The sequence below is a fragment of the Syzygium oleosum genome, unplaced genomic scaffold (assembly GCF_021117445.2).
Source record: "Syzygium oleosum isolate NSW1041296 unplaced genomic scaffold, Sole_v2.1 Sole_v2.08, whole genome shotgun sequence".
Taxonomy (NCBI): domain Eukaryota; kingdom Viridiplantae; phylum Streptophyta; class Magnoliopsida; order Myrtales; family Myrtaceae; genus Syzygium; species Syzygium oleosum.
The window spans coordinates 2901500-2918671 of NW_026607492.1; the positions used below are offsets into that span (position 1 = coordinate 2901500).

Here is a 17172-nt window from a genome sequence, read left to right on the forward strand (position 1 = left end):
ACCTTTGAAACTGCTTAGACTTTACTGTAAAAAATCCGGTTCTGTATACTTTTGAAACTGTTCAGACTTTACGGTCAAAATCTAGTTCTATCTACTTTTGAAATTGCTTAGACTTTACATTATGAGTCTGAACTAGCTTCTGAGTTTAAACTCGCTTCTGAGTCTGAACTCGCTTCTGAGTCTGAACTCGCTTCTAAGTCTGAACTTGTTTCTGAATCTAAATTTGCTTCTGAGTCTGAACTTGCTTCTGAGTTTGAACTTGCTTTTAAGTTTTGAGTATGAACTTGTTTTCTGAGTTTGATTACCTACGGTTCATACTCGCCTATCTAGAATCGGTATTTTCTAGACCAATAAAGTTTTATATCAAAATCTGGATATGTGTACTTTCTAGACTTAAGTAAACTTCAGCCTTTTGAGTCTAAATCTTTATTGCTTCATACTTATGGGCTCGAATGATACACTTCATTTCTCTAAAGGATATGTGATGTGAAAAGAAGGATAATATATGCATGCAAATACTTGGTTATCATGGCTTGCATGAGGATAATATATGTATGCAAACACTTGATTGCCATGGCTTGCATGAGAATAATATAAATTCCGTCGCCCATATAATGGTGTGTGATGACGCCTCATGTGTCGGGATGCCCCGGGAGTGTTCGGGAGGATGAAGTAATGAACTTAACGCATGAGCATGATTGTTTTACATCATATGCTTGCGTATGGATGAAAATATTGTGGAATAATGAAGTGGTTTGATTTGTGTGGCATGTCGAACGGAAAAAGGTATAACATGCATTCGAGTTCTATGCATACTATTTGTTATGCATGCATGTTGTCTATGCCAGGTGAAGTGGTAAGCTGATTTTCCTAACTTAAAACTAGAGATTTTATTTACTAGGCCTCGACTCATTTCATTATTTTTCAGACATGTAGGAATGGACAATCTGCTGCCAATGTTTACTGGTTTCCCTAGACAATATGGTTGCCAGTATGTTGATATGCTTTTCCGGGGGCGGATATAGTTTATACTAGGTGTATGTCTACTGTATGGGTTGATGTGGGACTTCCGGAGTGGGTTCCTCGTCGATTTATGGCATAGCAATGAACCTCAATGGCGACTTGGTTGGGCCGTTACGGGATTTTGGTTGATATGAAGGCGGTGACACCTACGACTCGTTGTAAAGTTTACTTTTGTGCGGGCCGTCTTTGGAGTGGATTGTAGCATGAAGATAGGCAACCATCGACCTACCCAGTAGTTTGTTTTTGTGATTATATGATGTATTGTCTGGGCTTTGTAATTCTGATAAGGGTTATTAATAAGAAGCAAAAGTATTTTTGTTTAAACTTATTCAGACTTTAGCTTTCGCTAGCCAAATTATTAATAATATTAATTGGCACGTGTCGCACGTGAATTTCTGAGGTGTCACATTGGGTGTCTAGATTGTAAAGCTCATGATCAAGTCTACATTCAATGGGGTAGATTGCTGTGCACAAAAAGATTGTGGAAGATTATAAGTGTAAGACAAGGGTAAATTTGAAAATACGACATATCCCAATAATAACATAAAAAAAGATTGATTTTGTGTTGAGATATTGCATACTTAAATTAATGTGATAAATGTACTAAAAGTTCTAAAACTTATTATAAAAGTATAATTAAATTTTAAAATTTACAAAAAGTGCATTCCAGTTATAAAACTTTTCAAATTGATGTAATCGAGTTTTTTCATTAATTTTGTCCAACTTGGTCAATGAAAATATTGACATGACTTTTTTTATTATTTTCTTTATTTTACGTGGCGATGACACGTCTAAAACAACGTCATTTTGACCTAAATATAATTTTTTATTAAAAATTATTTAAATTAAATTAAAAATAAAGTAAACTTAGAAAAAAGTGAGAAGCAGGCATCCCTCGCCCTCGCTGCTACTTCCTGGCGATGGTGGGACGACCTGGTTCTCATCTTTCTTTCTTTTTTTCATTTTTTTCATTTAGATAAAACTCAGATATATATAAAAAGTTGTCGTTTTAACACGCTATTTCCTGTTTTAGCTACATTTTGTTACATAAAAGAGATAAAATATTAAAAAAATCACCTAAGTATTTTTCATTAATCTTGGACGGAATTATCGAAAATACTCGATTGTATCAATTTCATGATTTTTTAAATTTAATTATACTATTTGTAATTTTTACGATTTAATTATATTTTTATAATAAATTTAAGGACTTTTAGTAGACTTGTTAAAACAGGAGACAGTAACTCCACATTGACACACGAAGAAGCGACTCGTCGTTTCCACTTCCGACCTGACCCGCCGCTTCTAAAACGAGAGCTAGTAACTCCACAGTAACACAGGAAGTGACTCGTCGTTTCCACCTCCGCCCCGACCCGCCGCGAGCTCCTCCCCCTCTCCGGCGTTTCCCGTGCGCTTAGGCTTGAGAAGCCGCCGGAGCCTCCCCCCGGTCGACATGGCGTACGGAGGCGCGCCCGCGGCGGCGGGCTCCGCGTCGGCGATAAAGCAGGTGAAGCTGGAGAAGGAGAGCGAGCTGAGGATCGAGGTCGGCCACGAGACGCCGCTCCGCATCCGGCTCGTCTCCGGCACCGCCGAGATCTTCGGCACCGAGATGCCGCCGGAAATCTGGCTCTCTTTCCCTCCTCGCCACAAGTTCGCCGTGAGTTGCCGCGAAAGCTCTGAAATCTAATCGCTTCTCGTGAAATCGTTCGCCTCCTAATTCCCATGTCGCTCGCAATAGCATTGCTTCTAGTGATCAGCGTCTCGGAGATACCGCCGCTGCGATTTTTTCTAGGCATTTCATTTGACCTGTCGGAGTCGTTAGGTTTTTGAAAAGCTCTATCTCGAAGTGCGATGGCTTAATTTTGTATTTTCTCGATGGAACTTTGATCGAGCTATTGCGTTCAGTTACGTCGAAACCCTAGCTGCTTCTTTGCTGAGGTTGGTTGAGGCATTTCTGCTATGAATCTGTCCTCAGGTTTTTACTTGGTATGGGGCTACTATTGATATGGATGGTGATACCGAAACCGATTATACTGCCGATGAGGTACTTCTTTGTACAGCATTATCTTTTTTCCTTTTTCGCCCCCCTAGTTTCGATGTGTTCACTAATGCCGTCGGCAAGTAAATGATGCTGCTGGCTTTGATTTCATTTAAGTTGCCGAAAATTTTGGTGATCGGTCTTGGTTTTGTAATGCGTGCTGTCAGACACCGATGGTCAGCTATGTGAATGTGCATGCCATACTTGATGCGCGTAGAAGCCGTGCTAAAGCTTCAGCATCAGATTCTGAATCTTCTCAGGTTTGTTATTTATATTTTGCTGCTGCCAATTGGTGATTGATTTATTATTGGTACTTTTAGCTTGGATGCCATGTTAGTTTGTGATTCCTCTCCTTTTCCCTACTAGCAGTCTTCATGGTGCAAGTCCGGCTACCTATGTCTGTGATTCATTTTGACACATGATACCATTTGCCTCTTTCATGATAATTATATAATCCCATGTGCATAATCCAGGAAGTTCCTGTTGTTGACAGTTGACACTACCTCATTATTGGGTGACTAACTAATTATTTGGTAGGAATTCTCTGCATGTGTAAGTAATATTGGAAATTTAAAGCCTTCTGCATATTGAAATGCGCGACTCTTTATATTTGTCTTCACTTTATTAGATTCAGAATCTTCCATTCATATGAGTGGAAGAGTAAGTGACTCCTATTGTGTCCTTTTAGGATAAAGTGGTGTTAAATTAAGGTTGAATTTTTCGGGATCACGATCCCTGGGCCATTTTGTTTTTTGCCGCTTCAATATTTTTTGACAATGCAGAGAAGTTGTCAAAACGCTGGAATTTCCTATGACGTTTAGTAGATGATATACAATTTGACACAAACTATTGGGATTTTATCTTTTTAGTTTGCGTATCAAAGAACACATATGAAACATTTTATGGGTCAAATTTCTTTAACTTTGAATGGCGAGATTATATGCTGCAGCCAGATGTGTGGATATCATCAGGATGTTGTTCTATATGAGAGGACCTTGTATTTTGACATCTGAATTGGTTTGATAGATAAGCTAATTTGTAAGATATATCTCTTGCATGTTAAGCTTGCCATAAATTTATATTTAAACACTATATTGAAAAGTTCTATGGCCTTAATTCAGTCATTTTGATCTATGCAATTGCAAATGGTGGGGTCTTGATTTATAGCACGAGTATCTTTGTGTATGGGAATTTAAGTTTGTTAACAAGCCAGTTTAGAATGCTTTTTTGGGTGATGCAGGGTCCTAGAGTCATAGTCGTGGGACCGACAGATTCTGGAAAGAGTACGTTAGCAAGGATGCTTCTTAGCTGGGCAGCCAAACAGGGCTGGAAACCTACTTTTGTTGACTTGGATATTGGTCAAGGATCTATTACTATCCCCGGTTGCATTTCAGCTACCCCGATTGAGTTGCCCATTGATCCAGTTGAAGGGGTTCCTCTGGAAATGCCCCTAGTTTACTTCTTTGGGCACGTAACTCCTAGGTAGTAGAGCTTGTTACTTCACTTCAAAAGAATATCATGTTACGGTAAACTTGGTTATAATTGTTTTGTAATCTGAAGCAACTTTCTCGTGGACTTTCAAATTAAATATTGTGGGATCATACCTGTTGTTATCTGAAATGGAAGCTGCAATAGTAGATTGGGTACATGGCTGATCAAGTGGAATTTTCCATGACTTATCTTTGATTGAGTGTGATAGTCTGCTTGTTTGGAGGCTTGCATGCCTTTAAAATTGCATGACAGCTACTGGTTTTCTTAGATTTAAAATGTGAGGATTGGACAGCATAGTCATAACTCCTGAATGTTGGAAACACAATGACAATGACTTTTACTGTTAATGGAAATATATAGAAGGCAGGGTTGAATTTTTTGTTTTCACTTTTTTGTCGTTGTAGACTGCTTAATTTTCTCTTTTTCTTCCTTTGCTATACTGTCACGGACTCATGGTTCATGTTGTGGATCTTATCTTTATTTAATTATCTTTTCATATGTACTTAATATGGATGTTTTATATTCCAGCAACAATGTTGAATTGTACAAAGTGCTTGTGAAGGAGCTTGCTCATACTCTTGAGAGACAGATCTCAGGTAATGCTGAATCTAGAGCTGCAGGCATGGTGATTAATACAATGGGATGGATAGAAGGTGTAGGCTATGAGGCAAGTGATTTACGCTGGCTCAAAGCTATTTGTGCTGGTCTGAGCCACATTCTTGTGCTGATATTTTTTCTCCCATTTCTGCAGTTGCTTCAACATGCAATTGATAGATTCAAAGTCAATGTAGTGCTGGTTTTGGGTCAGGTTGACAACTATCTTTCTTCTATCCTGATCTATTTTTCATCCGTCTGTGAATTTCTATGGATATCATATATATGAGAAGCAAACCAGAGGCATCTTGATATAATCTTTCCACTGGAAATTTAGGATTAAAACTCTGGCTTCACTTTTTTATCTACTTATGGTTGTATTCTGTTCAGCAGTTTGTAAACACTGTAAAGTTGACAAAAAAAAACCAACTTAGCGAAAGAACCTCAGTGGCTTTAGCTTATGCAAGGATTAGCTGCGAATCTTTCTACTTCCAGCTGTGTGCATGACCATAATAATGTCATTGCTATGCCAGAGAGAGAGAGAGAGAGAGAGAGAGAGAGAGAGAGAGAGAGGGGGGGGGGGGGGGGGGGGGGGGGGGGGGGGGGGGGGGGGGGGGGGGGGAGAGGGGGGGGGGGGGGGGGGGGGGGGGGGGGGGGGGGGGGGGGGGGGGGGGGGGGGGGGGGGGGGGGGGGGGGGGGGGGGAGAGAGAGAGAGAGAGAGAGAGAGAGAGATGAATAAGTAAGACCGGCTTCAAAGTCTATCAATAAGTAAGACCGGCTTCAAAGTCTATCACTTGAGTACTCTCGTTAGGGGCTTGGTCTTGTGTTTTGGTTTTATTGTAACAAACAGCATTAGAGAATGGATAATTGCGGTGTGGAGAACATGTATCAGATGGAGTGAGTTATTGACGGAGTGATGTCTCGGGAGTACGAGTATGGTAGCAAGTTGGTGGACTGTGGCCTCCCACATCACCAATTAGTCGTACATGTGGTATGTCAGCTCCTGCTGCAGGTGTGGCTGCATAAGCGTGGTGGATTTGGTGACCTAAAATTACGAACGGAGAAATAATATTGAGCAGTATATGAGTAAGAGACCTGCCTAAAGGTTACCAATAGATAATTTGACCCGCATTTCCAGACTAGGTCATTTCATTTGGTATTTTGTTTCTTGAAACATTTTTTTTCCATGACTTAGGTCATCGAATTTCAGAAATTTTGCCCCAAGTGCTGTAGTCTCCTTTAGTGTTTATGAATTTTAAACCAACATTTTCAAGCGATAGTGTAACTCTTGAGACGCCTTACAGGAGAAACTTTTCAGCATGCTTAAGAAAGATGTACTTAAGATCAATCCTAATGTGGACGTTGTTAAACTTCAAAGGTCGGGCGGCGTTGTATCCAGGAATCAAAAATATCGTCAGAAGTTTCGGAGCCTTAGGACAAGGGTAAGTAGCAATCTCTCTGGTGTCAAGTTCGATTACTCATGTTTTGATGCAAATCTAGCCTGTTCACTAGAATTGGTTTGGAGACGACGTGCCATTTTTTGCCCGGTTAGATTTTGATGAAATCGAGGTAAAAATACTCCTAGGCATACTGGTGAACTATTGCAAGCCTCAGCATGTAGATAGTAGGAGCTTCCTCCAAAGGAAGCGCTCCATACGCCTGTTATTGGGTCCTTTTTAATGCAAATCGTGGTTAATTACCAAATCATGTTTGATGTTGTGGTTTATTTTATGAGTCCAGTGGAAGTATATCATCCTTCTCTAATTTTCTTTCATTATTTCTCTATGATGGTGATGGAATTGGTGATAACCTCCAGGAGTATTTCTACGGCCTGACAAATGATCTATCTCCACACGCAAACATTGCAAATTTCAGCGATTTGTTCATTTATCGAATTGGTGGTGGTCCACAAGCTCCGCATTCTGCTTTACCTATTGGTGCAAAGCCTGTTGCTGACCCTCTGAGACTAGCCCCTGTGAGTATCAACCGGGATCTACTCCATGTGGTTCTTGCTGTTTCATTTGCCACAGAACCGGATCAGATTGTTTCGAGGTAACTATCCGTTGTCTTGTGGATGATGTTAAGCTTCTTGAGAATGCCGTTGCGGTAAATTCTGTGGAGTCTAATGTTATCTTCCTTGTGGTGGAGGAGGGGTTTTGGAGGAGGATTCTATGTAAGACTGACTTCCTTTCGACATCTGTGGATGCAGTAATGTTGCTGGATTTATCTACGTGACGGACGTTGACATACCGAGGTTCGAATCTCATTGTTTCTAGTCCAAGCCATCCATTTACAAGTGTACTTTCCTCCCTCCTAATTTGGACTTGTTAACTGTTGCAGGAAGAAAATCACGTACCTTGCGCCATCACCGGGGGAACTCCCGGGCAAATTTCTCGTAATGGGAACCTTGACATGGCTTGAGACATGAGCATGGGTACAAGGTTGTAACTTCTAAACTTAGGGCTCGACGCGAGCATTGAAGTTTTTCGCATCATAGTCTGAGTTTCAGGATTTGTAGTCGTCATATAGCGCTTATAGCTTGACTTATCCGAGCTATAAACCTGTTTTCGGTGTAAATCAATCTTCTTATTTGTGAGTAGGAGTTCGAATTACAGTTGTTATGATAGTGTGTGCAAACACATCATGGCGGGTGCAAAATAAGTTAATTTCAGCTGTTAATATATATATATATAGACATAAATGTTATTGATGATAAAGGGATATACATACATGTACGTGCGCAAGAACTGAAAAGAAAAAGAAAATTAGACTTCTAATGTCAGGTTTAGAAGATGAGGGGTTGGTCTTCAAAGTCAAATGGAAATGAGTAACTTAAATAAGAAATTTTATATTGAAACTATTTTTCGGGTTTATCTTTTATCCAAAGTTGATATTGATTAATTGAATTGAATGCCATTTCTAATGACAAGCGATAATACGTAGTCTATCATTCAAAAAGAAAAAAGAAGGTAAATCCTTAATACTAATAATTATCACGACGGCTGGTCAAAATAGCTTCGAAATTTAGGTCCAATTTCCTAAAAAATCCCCAACTTTACCCTTTGTCCCAATTATATCCCAAACTTTTTTTTGTCTTATAAAAAAGGGAAAAAACCACCAAAAACCCCAAACTTTGCCATCTGTGACACATTTACTCCTAACTTTTTTTTGTGACACCAAAAATCCCGAACTTTGCTTTTTGTGACACATTTACCCCAATGTATTTAGTCCATGGGCATTTTCGTCTTTTTGCTTTTTTTTTTTTTTTCCTTTCCGTGAGGGGGCCTCGCCGGGCGGCGAGGGCGGCCCTCGCCGGCGTCGGGCGAGGTTCGCCCTCGGCAAGCAGGGCGGCCTCGCACGGGCGGCGGCGGCCTCGCCCGGCTCGGGCGAGGTCGACCCTCGCCGGCGTCGGGCGAGGGCCGCCGCTCGCCCAGCAGCGGCGACCCTCGTCGGCGTCGGGCGAGGTCCGCCCTCGCTGGGCGGCGGCGGCCCTAGCCCGATCGGCGAGGTCGACCTCGCCGGCGTAGAGCGAGGCGGCCCTCGCCGGCGTCGGCGAGGTCGTCCTCGCCGGGCGAGCGAGGGTCGCCTCGCCCGATCCGGCGAGGCCGCCCCGCCGGCGTCGAGCGAGGGCCGCCTCGCTCGCCCCGGGCGACCCTCGCTCGGCGCCGGCGAGGGTCGCCTCGCCGATCTCGGCGAGGGCCGCCCGACGCCGGCGAGGGTCGACCTCGCCGAGATCGGGCGATGGCCGCCCTCGCTCGCCCGGCGGCGGACCTCGCCGACGCGCCGGCGAGGGTCGCCCTCGCCTGGGTGAGCGAGGCGGCCTCGCTCGCGCGAGGCGGACCTCGCCGACGCCGGCGAGGTCGCCCTCGCTGGGTGGAGGGGCGGCCCTCGCCCGGCTCGAGCGAGGTCGACCCTCGCCCGACGCCGGCGAGGGTCGACCTTGCACGAGTCGGGCGAGGCCGCCCTCGCTCGCCCGGCGAGGGCGAACCTCGCCGGCGCCGGCGAGGGCCGCCTCGCTCACCCGGGCGAGGCGAACCTCGCCGACGCCGCGGCGAGGGCCGCCCTCGCCGGATCTCGGCGAGGGCCGCCCTCGCTCGGCCCGCGAGGCCCCCGCAGGAAAAAAAAAAAAGTAAAAGCAAAAAGACGAAAATGCCCATGAACTAAATACATTGGGGTAAATGTGTCACAAAAAGCAAAGTTCGGGGTTTTTAGTGTCACAAAAAAAAGTTCGGGGTAAATGTGTCACAGATGGCAAAGTTTGGGGTTTTTGGTGGTTTTTTCCTTATAAAAAACCTCAAACTTTTACTTTTGTCCCAAATCTACCCAATTCACTTTTCGTCAAATTTTTTAATATTATTTTTTAATTTTTTCGAATTTTTTTTATTTTTTCTTTTCTTTTCTTTTTCCTTTCCTTTTCTTTTTTTTTGTTTCACCTTTGGGCCGATCGCCGGACCGGCGACCGGCTAGAGGCGGCGAGGCTCGGTCCCGCGGCGTTGAGGCGGCGAGCCTCGCAGTGGTGGCGAGGCTCGGTCCGCGGCGTTAGCGAGAGCCTCGCCGTGGCCGGGCGAGGCTCGGTCCGCCGGCGTTAGGGCGCCGAGCCTCGCCAGGGCGCGAGCTCGGTCCCGCCGGCGTTAGGCGAGGCCGAGCCTCGCGTGGCCGGCGAGGCTCGGTCCCCGGCGTTGGCGGCCGAGCCTCGCCAGTGGGTGGCGAGCTCGGTCCGCCGGCGTTGGAGGCCGAGCCTCGCCGTGGCTGGCAAGGCTCGGCCTCGCCGTTCTTTGGGCGAGGCCGACCTCGCCGGTTGCCGGCCGGGCCGACCTCGCCCGGCCACGGCGAGGCTCGGCCCCCCGGCTATGGCGAGGCTCGGCTCGCCGTGGCCGGCGTGGCCGAGTTCTCGCGGATCTGGCGAGAACTCGGCCACGCCGGCACGGCGAGGCCGAGCCTCGCCGGCTATTGGCGAGGTCGGCCCCGCCGTGAACCGGGCGAGGTCGGTCTCGCCCAAGACGGCGAGGCCGAGCCTCACCGGCCGGCCGGGGGCCGAGCCTCGCCACCACGGCGAGGCTCGGCCCGCCGGCTATTGGCAAGGTCGGCCCGCCGACTATTGGCGAGGTTAGCCTCGCAGGCCGGCCGGCGTGGCCGACCTCGCCGGCCCCCGCCTCTGGCCGGTCGCCGGACCGGCGACCGGCCAGAAGGTGAAACAAAAAAAAAAAAAGAAAAGGAAAGGAAAAAGAAAAGAAAAGAAAAAATAAAAAAAATTCGAAAAAATAAAAAATAATATTAAAAAATTGGACGAAAAGTGAATTGGGTAGATTTGGGACAAAAGTAAAAGTTTGAGGTTTTTTATAAGACAAAAAAAAGTTTGGGATATAATTGGGATAAAGGGTAAAGTTGGGAGTTTTTTAGGGAATTGGGCCTCGAAATTTAGGCGATTACGAGTCCTAGTTCGGGGCAGCATTCCTCGATCTGTATTAGCGTATGCACATGACATACCTAGCTTGATAAGGACTCTAGTTGGACACAATCCGAATTAAACTTAGATTAACAGGACCAATATATATATTTAAATTAAATGTTGGAGCCATAGACGAGCAATTTCAATCTTCTTCGTCGACTCGCAACGCGATGGCAACACTAGCAGCATTACCCGCCGCCATGGCCAGAATTCTGCTTTGCCTCTTCGTTTTGGCTCGAGTTTGCGCGTCGATCGGTTCTCGACTCCCGATCGACGACGGCAAGAAATTCTTCGACGTCATCGAGTACGGCACCGTGGGCGACGGTCGGACCGACAATACCAAGGTACTAAATGGGTTTTTCCTTCTATATTTGGATTCGCTCACTAGGTAGAGCATGATGCGAATAAGTTTTGGTCGATCTCAGGCATTCAAGAAGGCTTGGAACGATGCATGCGAATCTAAGGCGAGCGTGCCCACCATGCACATTCCTCAGAACAAGACGTACTTGCTCCAACCTTTGGTATTGCGGGGTCCTTGCAATTCCCAAAATCTCACTATTCAGGTACTCAAAGAAAAAATCGTCATCGTCGGCCGGCCGACCCGAGTCTATAATTTCTGCGAAAAATTTGATTACATGAACTGTTGTTCCATGTGCATTAAGATCCACATTATTTGTCTACATCGAAATTACATAAGATCGCACATATTATTCCAAAAAAATTCTTCGCAACCCGTAAAATTTCGTGAGCGTAACAATTACATGAAGGCATCGTTCTAGTATTTATTTATTCCGACACTCTCCGTCGCGTGTAAGTTCGACTTTTGCCCGGGAATTGAAGCGTGACAACATATAACGGAGAAGGGAAAGCACAGGTCCACAAAGATTTAGATTAGAACTTCCCGTTCCCGATACCGTGAAAGATTATTTTTAGAACTTGGCAACCAACTGTTCTAAAAATTTCGAATTACCGATAAACGTGGTTGTTCAATGTTTATAGTATTCTCAGACACAATCCCGAAAACAATCGTGCGCTCCTTTTTGTTTTTCCAGATTGATGGTACGCTGGCGGCACCGGGCGATCCGTCGGCATGGAAGAAGCGCGACAAGAAAAGTTGCCGGCATTGGATAATGATCGGTGACGTGGACGGCCTCTCCGTCCTTGGATCCGGCGCCATCGACGGTAACGGCTCCGGGTGGTGGGACCACTCCCTCTGTCGCCATCGCCACGTCGTAAGTTCCGACCTTAACTCATTTAATCAATTATTATTATTATTATTATTATTATTATTATTATTATTATATCGTCCTCCTAAGTCCAATTTTTAAGTTTTTTTTTTCTCCTCTTTGCAGGGCTGCGGCAAGAAACCAACAGTGAGCAAACACTTTTCTCTAGCCCTGAATATATGTTATATTACTAAATAATGCACCCAAAAAAAGGAAAAAAAAATTCAATTTCACTTATTTTTTGCGTGTGCATTTTTTTTTTCGTTTTTTCAGGGGCTTGTAATAGACAAGTGCAACGAGGTACGCTTGAGCGACTTGACGTTCAAGGACAGCCCGCAGATGCACATCGCGATCGAGAGGTCGACACGCGTGCGCGCCGCCAACCTCACCATCACGTCCCCGGGGCACAGTCCCAACACCGACGGTATCCACGTCCAACGCTCTCGGCATGTCCGGATTCATGACTGTCGCATTGGAACAGGCACGTAAACATTCGATTTGTTAGAATAACTAAATATTAAACCGCGCCTTCATCTAACGGTTTAAGCTTTCAGAACGATCGACAGTGGTCTCACAAAATCTCACAATATTCATGCTCATTCTCAGTTGAATCCTCGGTTGTTTTCGCTCACGTTTGCATCTGCATTGTGTTTGAATTGATGCAGGCGACGACTGTATATCGATCGGCAACGGTTCGGCACATCTCGACATCAGCCGGATCACCTGTGGCCCGGGCCACGGAATAAGGTACGTAGGATCAAGAACAGAAACTAGGAAAAACTGAATTCATAGGTTTTCAGTTGTTAGTTTCTTTTGTAGAATTCTGAAGTGGGTTCTTGTTTGTTTTTACTTGTGTTGTAGCATTGGAAGTCTAGGAAAGCATGGATCGCGCGAGACCGTCGAGGACGTGCGCGTTAGGGATGTTCACTTCGTGGGAACTTCTAATGGAGTTAGAATAAAGACATGGCAGGTAATTTGATCTTATAATGTATGCGTTCGCTAAGGTAGATAACCCGGGGTCGAAACTTTCTAATGGCTAGGTAGTACCGATTTTCGCGAATCTGTTGCGATCGACATTGTTATGCAGGGACGGAAAGGCTACGCGAGGGACATTGTATTCGAGCGCATCACGGTTAGTAATTCGTCCCATCCCATCATCATCGACCAATTCTATTGCGACCACCAGGATTGCAAGAATCAGGTGAGCACGCCGTCGCCGTACTCCGTTCGTTCTTAATGTTCACTCTCTAAGTATAATGTACGCATGAATGATAAGCACTCCCACATAATTGGCGACGTAAGAACAAATATCTTGTGTTTTGCAGACATCAGCGGTAGAAATAAGCAATGTGACGTATTCGCAAGTGAACGGGACGTCGCGCGCGAAAGCAGCGGTGGAGTTCGCATGCAGCAATAAGCATTCCTGCAGAGATATATTGATGAAGGACATAACTTTGAATTTGACAGCGAAAGGAAAAGAGACAACCTCATACTGCTCCAACGTTAGGGGGCGCAGGAACAGCAACATCTTCCCCAGCATCTCTTGCTTGGAAGAAGATGAAGATCTTTAGTCCCTTTTGCATTGCATCGTCTCGACTTTGGTTTCGCAAGGCGGGATAGGGTCATATCGGAGATAATATCATGGTTCGATGTACATATATAATCTGATGATAGGTGAAGGTTATTATTTTTGGTTTATCCATCACCGGCGGATAAATCTATTTCCATGTGCCATGATCGCTCAGGCCATACGTGAGAAATGTTTTCACGATTGGCAGTAGATAGAATAAGTACTCAGTCAAACACGATTTTAAGTTTTTCCGTCTTACTAACTGAACTTATGATATCTACTTGGAATAGTAATGTGAATCCATCGTTTATATTAGGCGTTTTGTAATCCATTACGCGTTTTAATTTCTACGTACTTGTGAGCTAGTTGAGTTTCGCGAAATCATACCATTTTCAATTACATCAAAGGTATGTCTCAGTAAGATTGTATTCTCTCTTTTTCTAAATGCAATCTAGCAAACATTCAATTATCTTACGTGTAGACGATATACGCACTTAAGTTCGAGAATTTAGATCTTGATCCACAAAATAACACCAAGAAAAAAAAATATTGCTGCATTCTAAGATGATATATTGGTAATTCTTGTTGCTCCTAGAGATATTACAACATGTATGGAGTTCATGTGCGTGTAACAAGTATGTGCTCTAAGAATCGGTAAATCTCGAACGGGCAGTAATCGGATTTACATGAACTCGGTCCATGTAACAAGTTTTCCTTTCGCTTCATGATTTGATATTTTTTTTTCCCCTCTTTTTATGTTCCTACGTGCATCCTACTCTAAGTTATGTCTTATACAGGAGTTTTAAACTGCTTGAATCGTCAATGCTATTGAATTAGTTATGAGGCTCCCCTTATCTGCATCTGCAAATCTTGCTGCATAGCTTGCCTTGTTGCAGAACAATTATACTCTGCCAAATTCTACAGAGACAGCAAGAGATAGTAAACTAATGATATTGGTATGGCAATGAGCATTCCAAAGACCACCCTGTCAAAAGAGAAGGAAAAAACAGATCATTCTAAAGTTATAGCCAAAACAATGTCTTGAATACATAAACTAATTAACTACCCTGTGCTCATGATTTCTGGATATACGTTGTACTCTTTGGCGAAAACAAAGGGAACAATTCCTTGGGGTAGAGCCGCCTGCACTACACGTTCACCAATTAGCCATCTCTTTAATTCCTTCGACGACGAAACATTCTCCAAAAGATCAATGTGACAAATACCAATGACAAGTTACCTGCACAATTGCCACTTTCAGTAAGGTTTCCCTGAGTCCGACAGCAAAGGAGGAGATGGCCATTAGGCCTGGCCCAGCGATAAACTTGGCGGCCATGGCCACCGCAGCCAACCGAGCACCACAAGCGACTATTCGAGTCTGTGATGCCATGAAAAGACCTATTGAGTGAAGCATATGCAAGAAGAGTCAGGAGAATGTTTTCCTTTAGCAAGCAGAAGCACTAATTGGGTCTAAAATTAGTACCTAAGCTGAACATGGCCATTCCGAGTCCTCCCTGTGAGAGTATCTGTATTGAGCTATTAACAATTGCTGGCAATTCAACACCCCATCTGGAAGGAACACTCAAGACTGTGAGTGCTAATAATGATTGCTGACGAAATAAAGAAAACGAAAACAACAGGTGGGATTCTTTTGTGAACAAGCTTATGCAGGTTCACCTGAAATGGATGCTTGCCCAGATGACGCCCATAAAAGTAGCATACGTATTAGGGTTTCTCATGAGATTCTTCCCTACTTTGAGAAAAATGAGCAAAATCTCGTACTTTCTTCCATTTCTCAACTTCAACTCACCTCCTCCATCTTTTGTTGCATCCTCCTCTGTGGTCACCATAACCCCTTTAACCAGAAAAGCAGACTCCTTAATAGTAGCAAACTTGATAAGAAGGTATGTCACTCTAAAAAGAAAAAAGGAATGCTATAACATGATAAAATAAGAGAAACATGAATTGATTACGTTAGGCCCCACTTGGCTGTAGCTGGCAATCTCATGCTATTCTTTTTTAAAATCTATTGTCTTGAATACAAGCGAATTGTGAATGCTTCACCTGTGGCTTCTGATGAGGGTGTAACTGAGGCTGCCTTTGTTGCATTGAGCTCGAATAGGAATAGCAACAGATTGTACCAAAGTATGCTTTGTAAGAAGACTATCTGAGCAACGAGTGAAGCTGCCTCATCTCCATACATAGCCCTCAAGATTGGAATCCCCAGGATTAGGGTGTTTGGCAGCGTGGACAGAGAGACACCGGTTATGATCCACCTCAACCCACCCCCGGAGCGGAACTTCGCCACCCCTCCCAATATCAAAATCGTGAGGATCTTCTGTGCGAAATCCGCTAGGACGAGCCTGAGATTCATCTTGTATAGATTGGTGGATGAGATCACTTGGAACGACAACAGTGGTATGGAAAATTTTGCCACAAACTTATTTATTCCGGCACATTGGTCCGGCGTGAAGAGCTTCCAAAACCGAACCGATATAAATGCTAGAATCATTGCGACGTATAAAGGGACCGTTGCTGCCACGGCATGGTAGACATCGGTCAGGGAAATCATCCTAACCGGCGCCCGAAGAAGGGATTTGTCGGCGAAAATGATATTTAGAACTGTACAAATTGCTGAAAAGCAGGAGAGGCTTATGTGCTGTCTTGGTTGGTCTGTACAAATCTTGAAAGTTGATGCTGGCAAGTCTTTATAGTAGCCTAATTTAAAGTTTTCTATTAAACTGCCTCCCCTTAAAAATCAGAATGGCCGTACTTTAAAATACCAATCGACTTGGTAAGGCCCCAATTCGTTTTTTGCGCTTATGATGCTGCACTTTGGCACTTTTAGTACTGTTGGAAGCAGCTTTTTCCTAATGAAGCGGGGAGGGGTGGGTTTCTATTTGTCACGACTACGTGTGAAATACTGACATTTGATTCGGTTTGGTAGGTCGTTTGTCCTCTAGATGAAGATTTCCACTATGCTGAGACAACTCTAAACCCTTGACCAGTAGGCTTTAATCTTTCTATAGATTTCAGATCAATCTTTAATTTGCGCATTTTTGACTAAAGCATCTTTATATTCCTATATTTTATTCAGGAAGGACAAACCGGCAATAGATTATAGTCAGGTCGGCACAGAACAAATCCGTTATAGTTATAGCTAGGCCTTTTAGATATGAGACCCTTTTTTCTCTTTTGAGCTAAGCAAATGAGCTTAAAGAATAGCGATACGAGATCGCCTTTTCGAAGGGACGTGGTGAGTCTCTTGGGTACTTAGGGGAGGAGGAATAAAGAAGTGAATTGCTAGAGAAGTAATAGAAGTACCGAGGGCTACAATAACCATGGTAAGGAAGAATTTTTGCTAAATTTAGTCGAAAGTAGGGGAATAAGTGTGCAGAGGAATTTGCTTTAAAAATGTGACTCCTTCCCATTGCGCAGAGACGTCTCTTTCGGTCATGGCGCATCCTGTCCTCACATGAAAACGAAAAGGGGACCCTTCGTACATCAATCCCGACATTCCGCTTACGAAAAGTATGAATCGCCACATGCTCGACTTAATGTTCGCGGCACGAGTGCTAAAAGCGGAGGAGACACTCGTGATCTTGAAGGTCCGACAGCGATCCAATTGGCGAGGGTATACATGCGTCCACCGTCAACAATTCGATGCAATGACTAGGCATGATTTCCTAGAATTTGTTCTGTTAAGACTGTAGCCTAACAAGATGTTTTCTTCCTTGGCCAGAAATATTCATTCACCCGAACCTGTGCTGCTTCTATCACT

General features: G+C 44.3%; 3 protein-coding genes across 4 annotated transcripts; 2 read left to right on the plus strand and 1 right to left on the minus strand.

The window, feature by feature from the left end:
- The first annotated feature begins 2340 nt into the window (after positions 1–2340).
- LOC115688297 (protein CLP1 homolog) lies at positions 2341–7767 on the plus strand. Its single transcript, XM_030614093.2, has 10 exons — positions 2341–2680; positions 2999–3067; positions 3229–3321; positions 4302–4543; positions 5081–5219; positions 5304–5360; positions 6451–6588; positions 6963–7198; positions 7356–7400; positions 7487–7767. The coding sequence occupies exons 1-10, from the start codon at positions 2477–2479 to the stop codon at positions 7572–7574; spliced, it is 1311 nt and encodes a 436-aa protein (XP_030469953.1). The 5' UTR covers positions 2341–2476; the 3' UTR covers positions 7575–7767.
- A 2998-nt stretch (positions 7768–10765) lies between these two features.
- On the plus strand, positions 10766–13493 carry LOC115688248 (probable polygalacturonase At1g80170). Its single transcript, XM_030614015.2, has 9 exons — positions 10766–10939; positions 11021–11158; positions 11648–11827; positions 11948–11968; positions 12095–12302; positions 12487–12568; positions 12683–12791; positions 12909–13022; positions 13147–13493. Exons 1-9 carry the CDS (start codon positions 10766–10768, stop codon positions 13390–13392), a joined length of 1272 nt encoding a protein of 423 aa, XP_030469875.2. The 3' UTR covers positions 13393–13493.
- Positions 13494–13919: 426 nt separating this feature from the next.
- LOC115688277 (auxin efflux carrier component 8) lies at positions 13920–16116 on the minus strand. Of its 2 annotated transcripts, none has more exons than XM_030614051.2 (6): positions 15456–16116; positions 15069–15246; positions 14875–14960; positions 14632–14769; positions 14458–14534; positions 13920–14376 (listed from the first exon to the last, which is right to left on the minus strand). In XM_030614051.2, the coding sequence occupies exons 1-6, from the start codon at positions 15961–15963 to the stop codon at positions 14293–14295; spliced, it is 1071 nt and encodes a 356-aa protein (XP_030469911.1). In that variant the 5' UTR covers positions 15964–16116; the 3' UTR covers positions 13920–14292. The 2 variants fall into 2 exon arrangements, with proteins under 2 accessions (XP_030469911.1, XP_030469910.1); XM_030614050.2 differs by having other exon boundaries at positions 14632–14789; positions 15456–16111.
- Positions 16117–17172: the final 1056 nt, after the last annotated feature.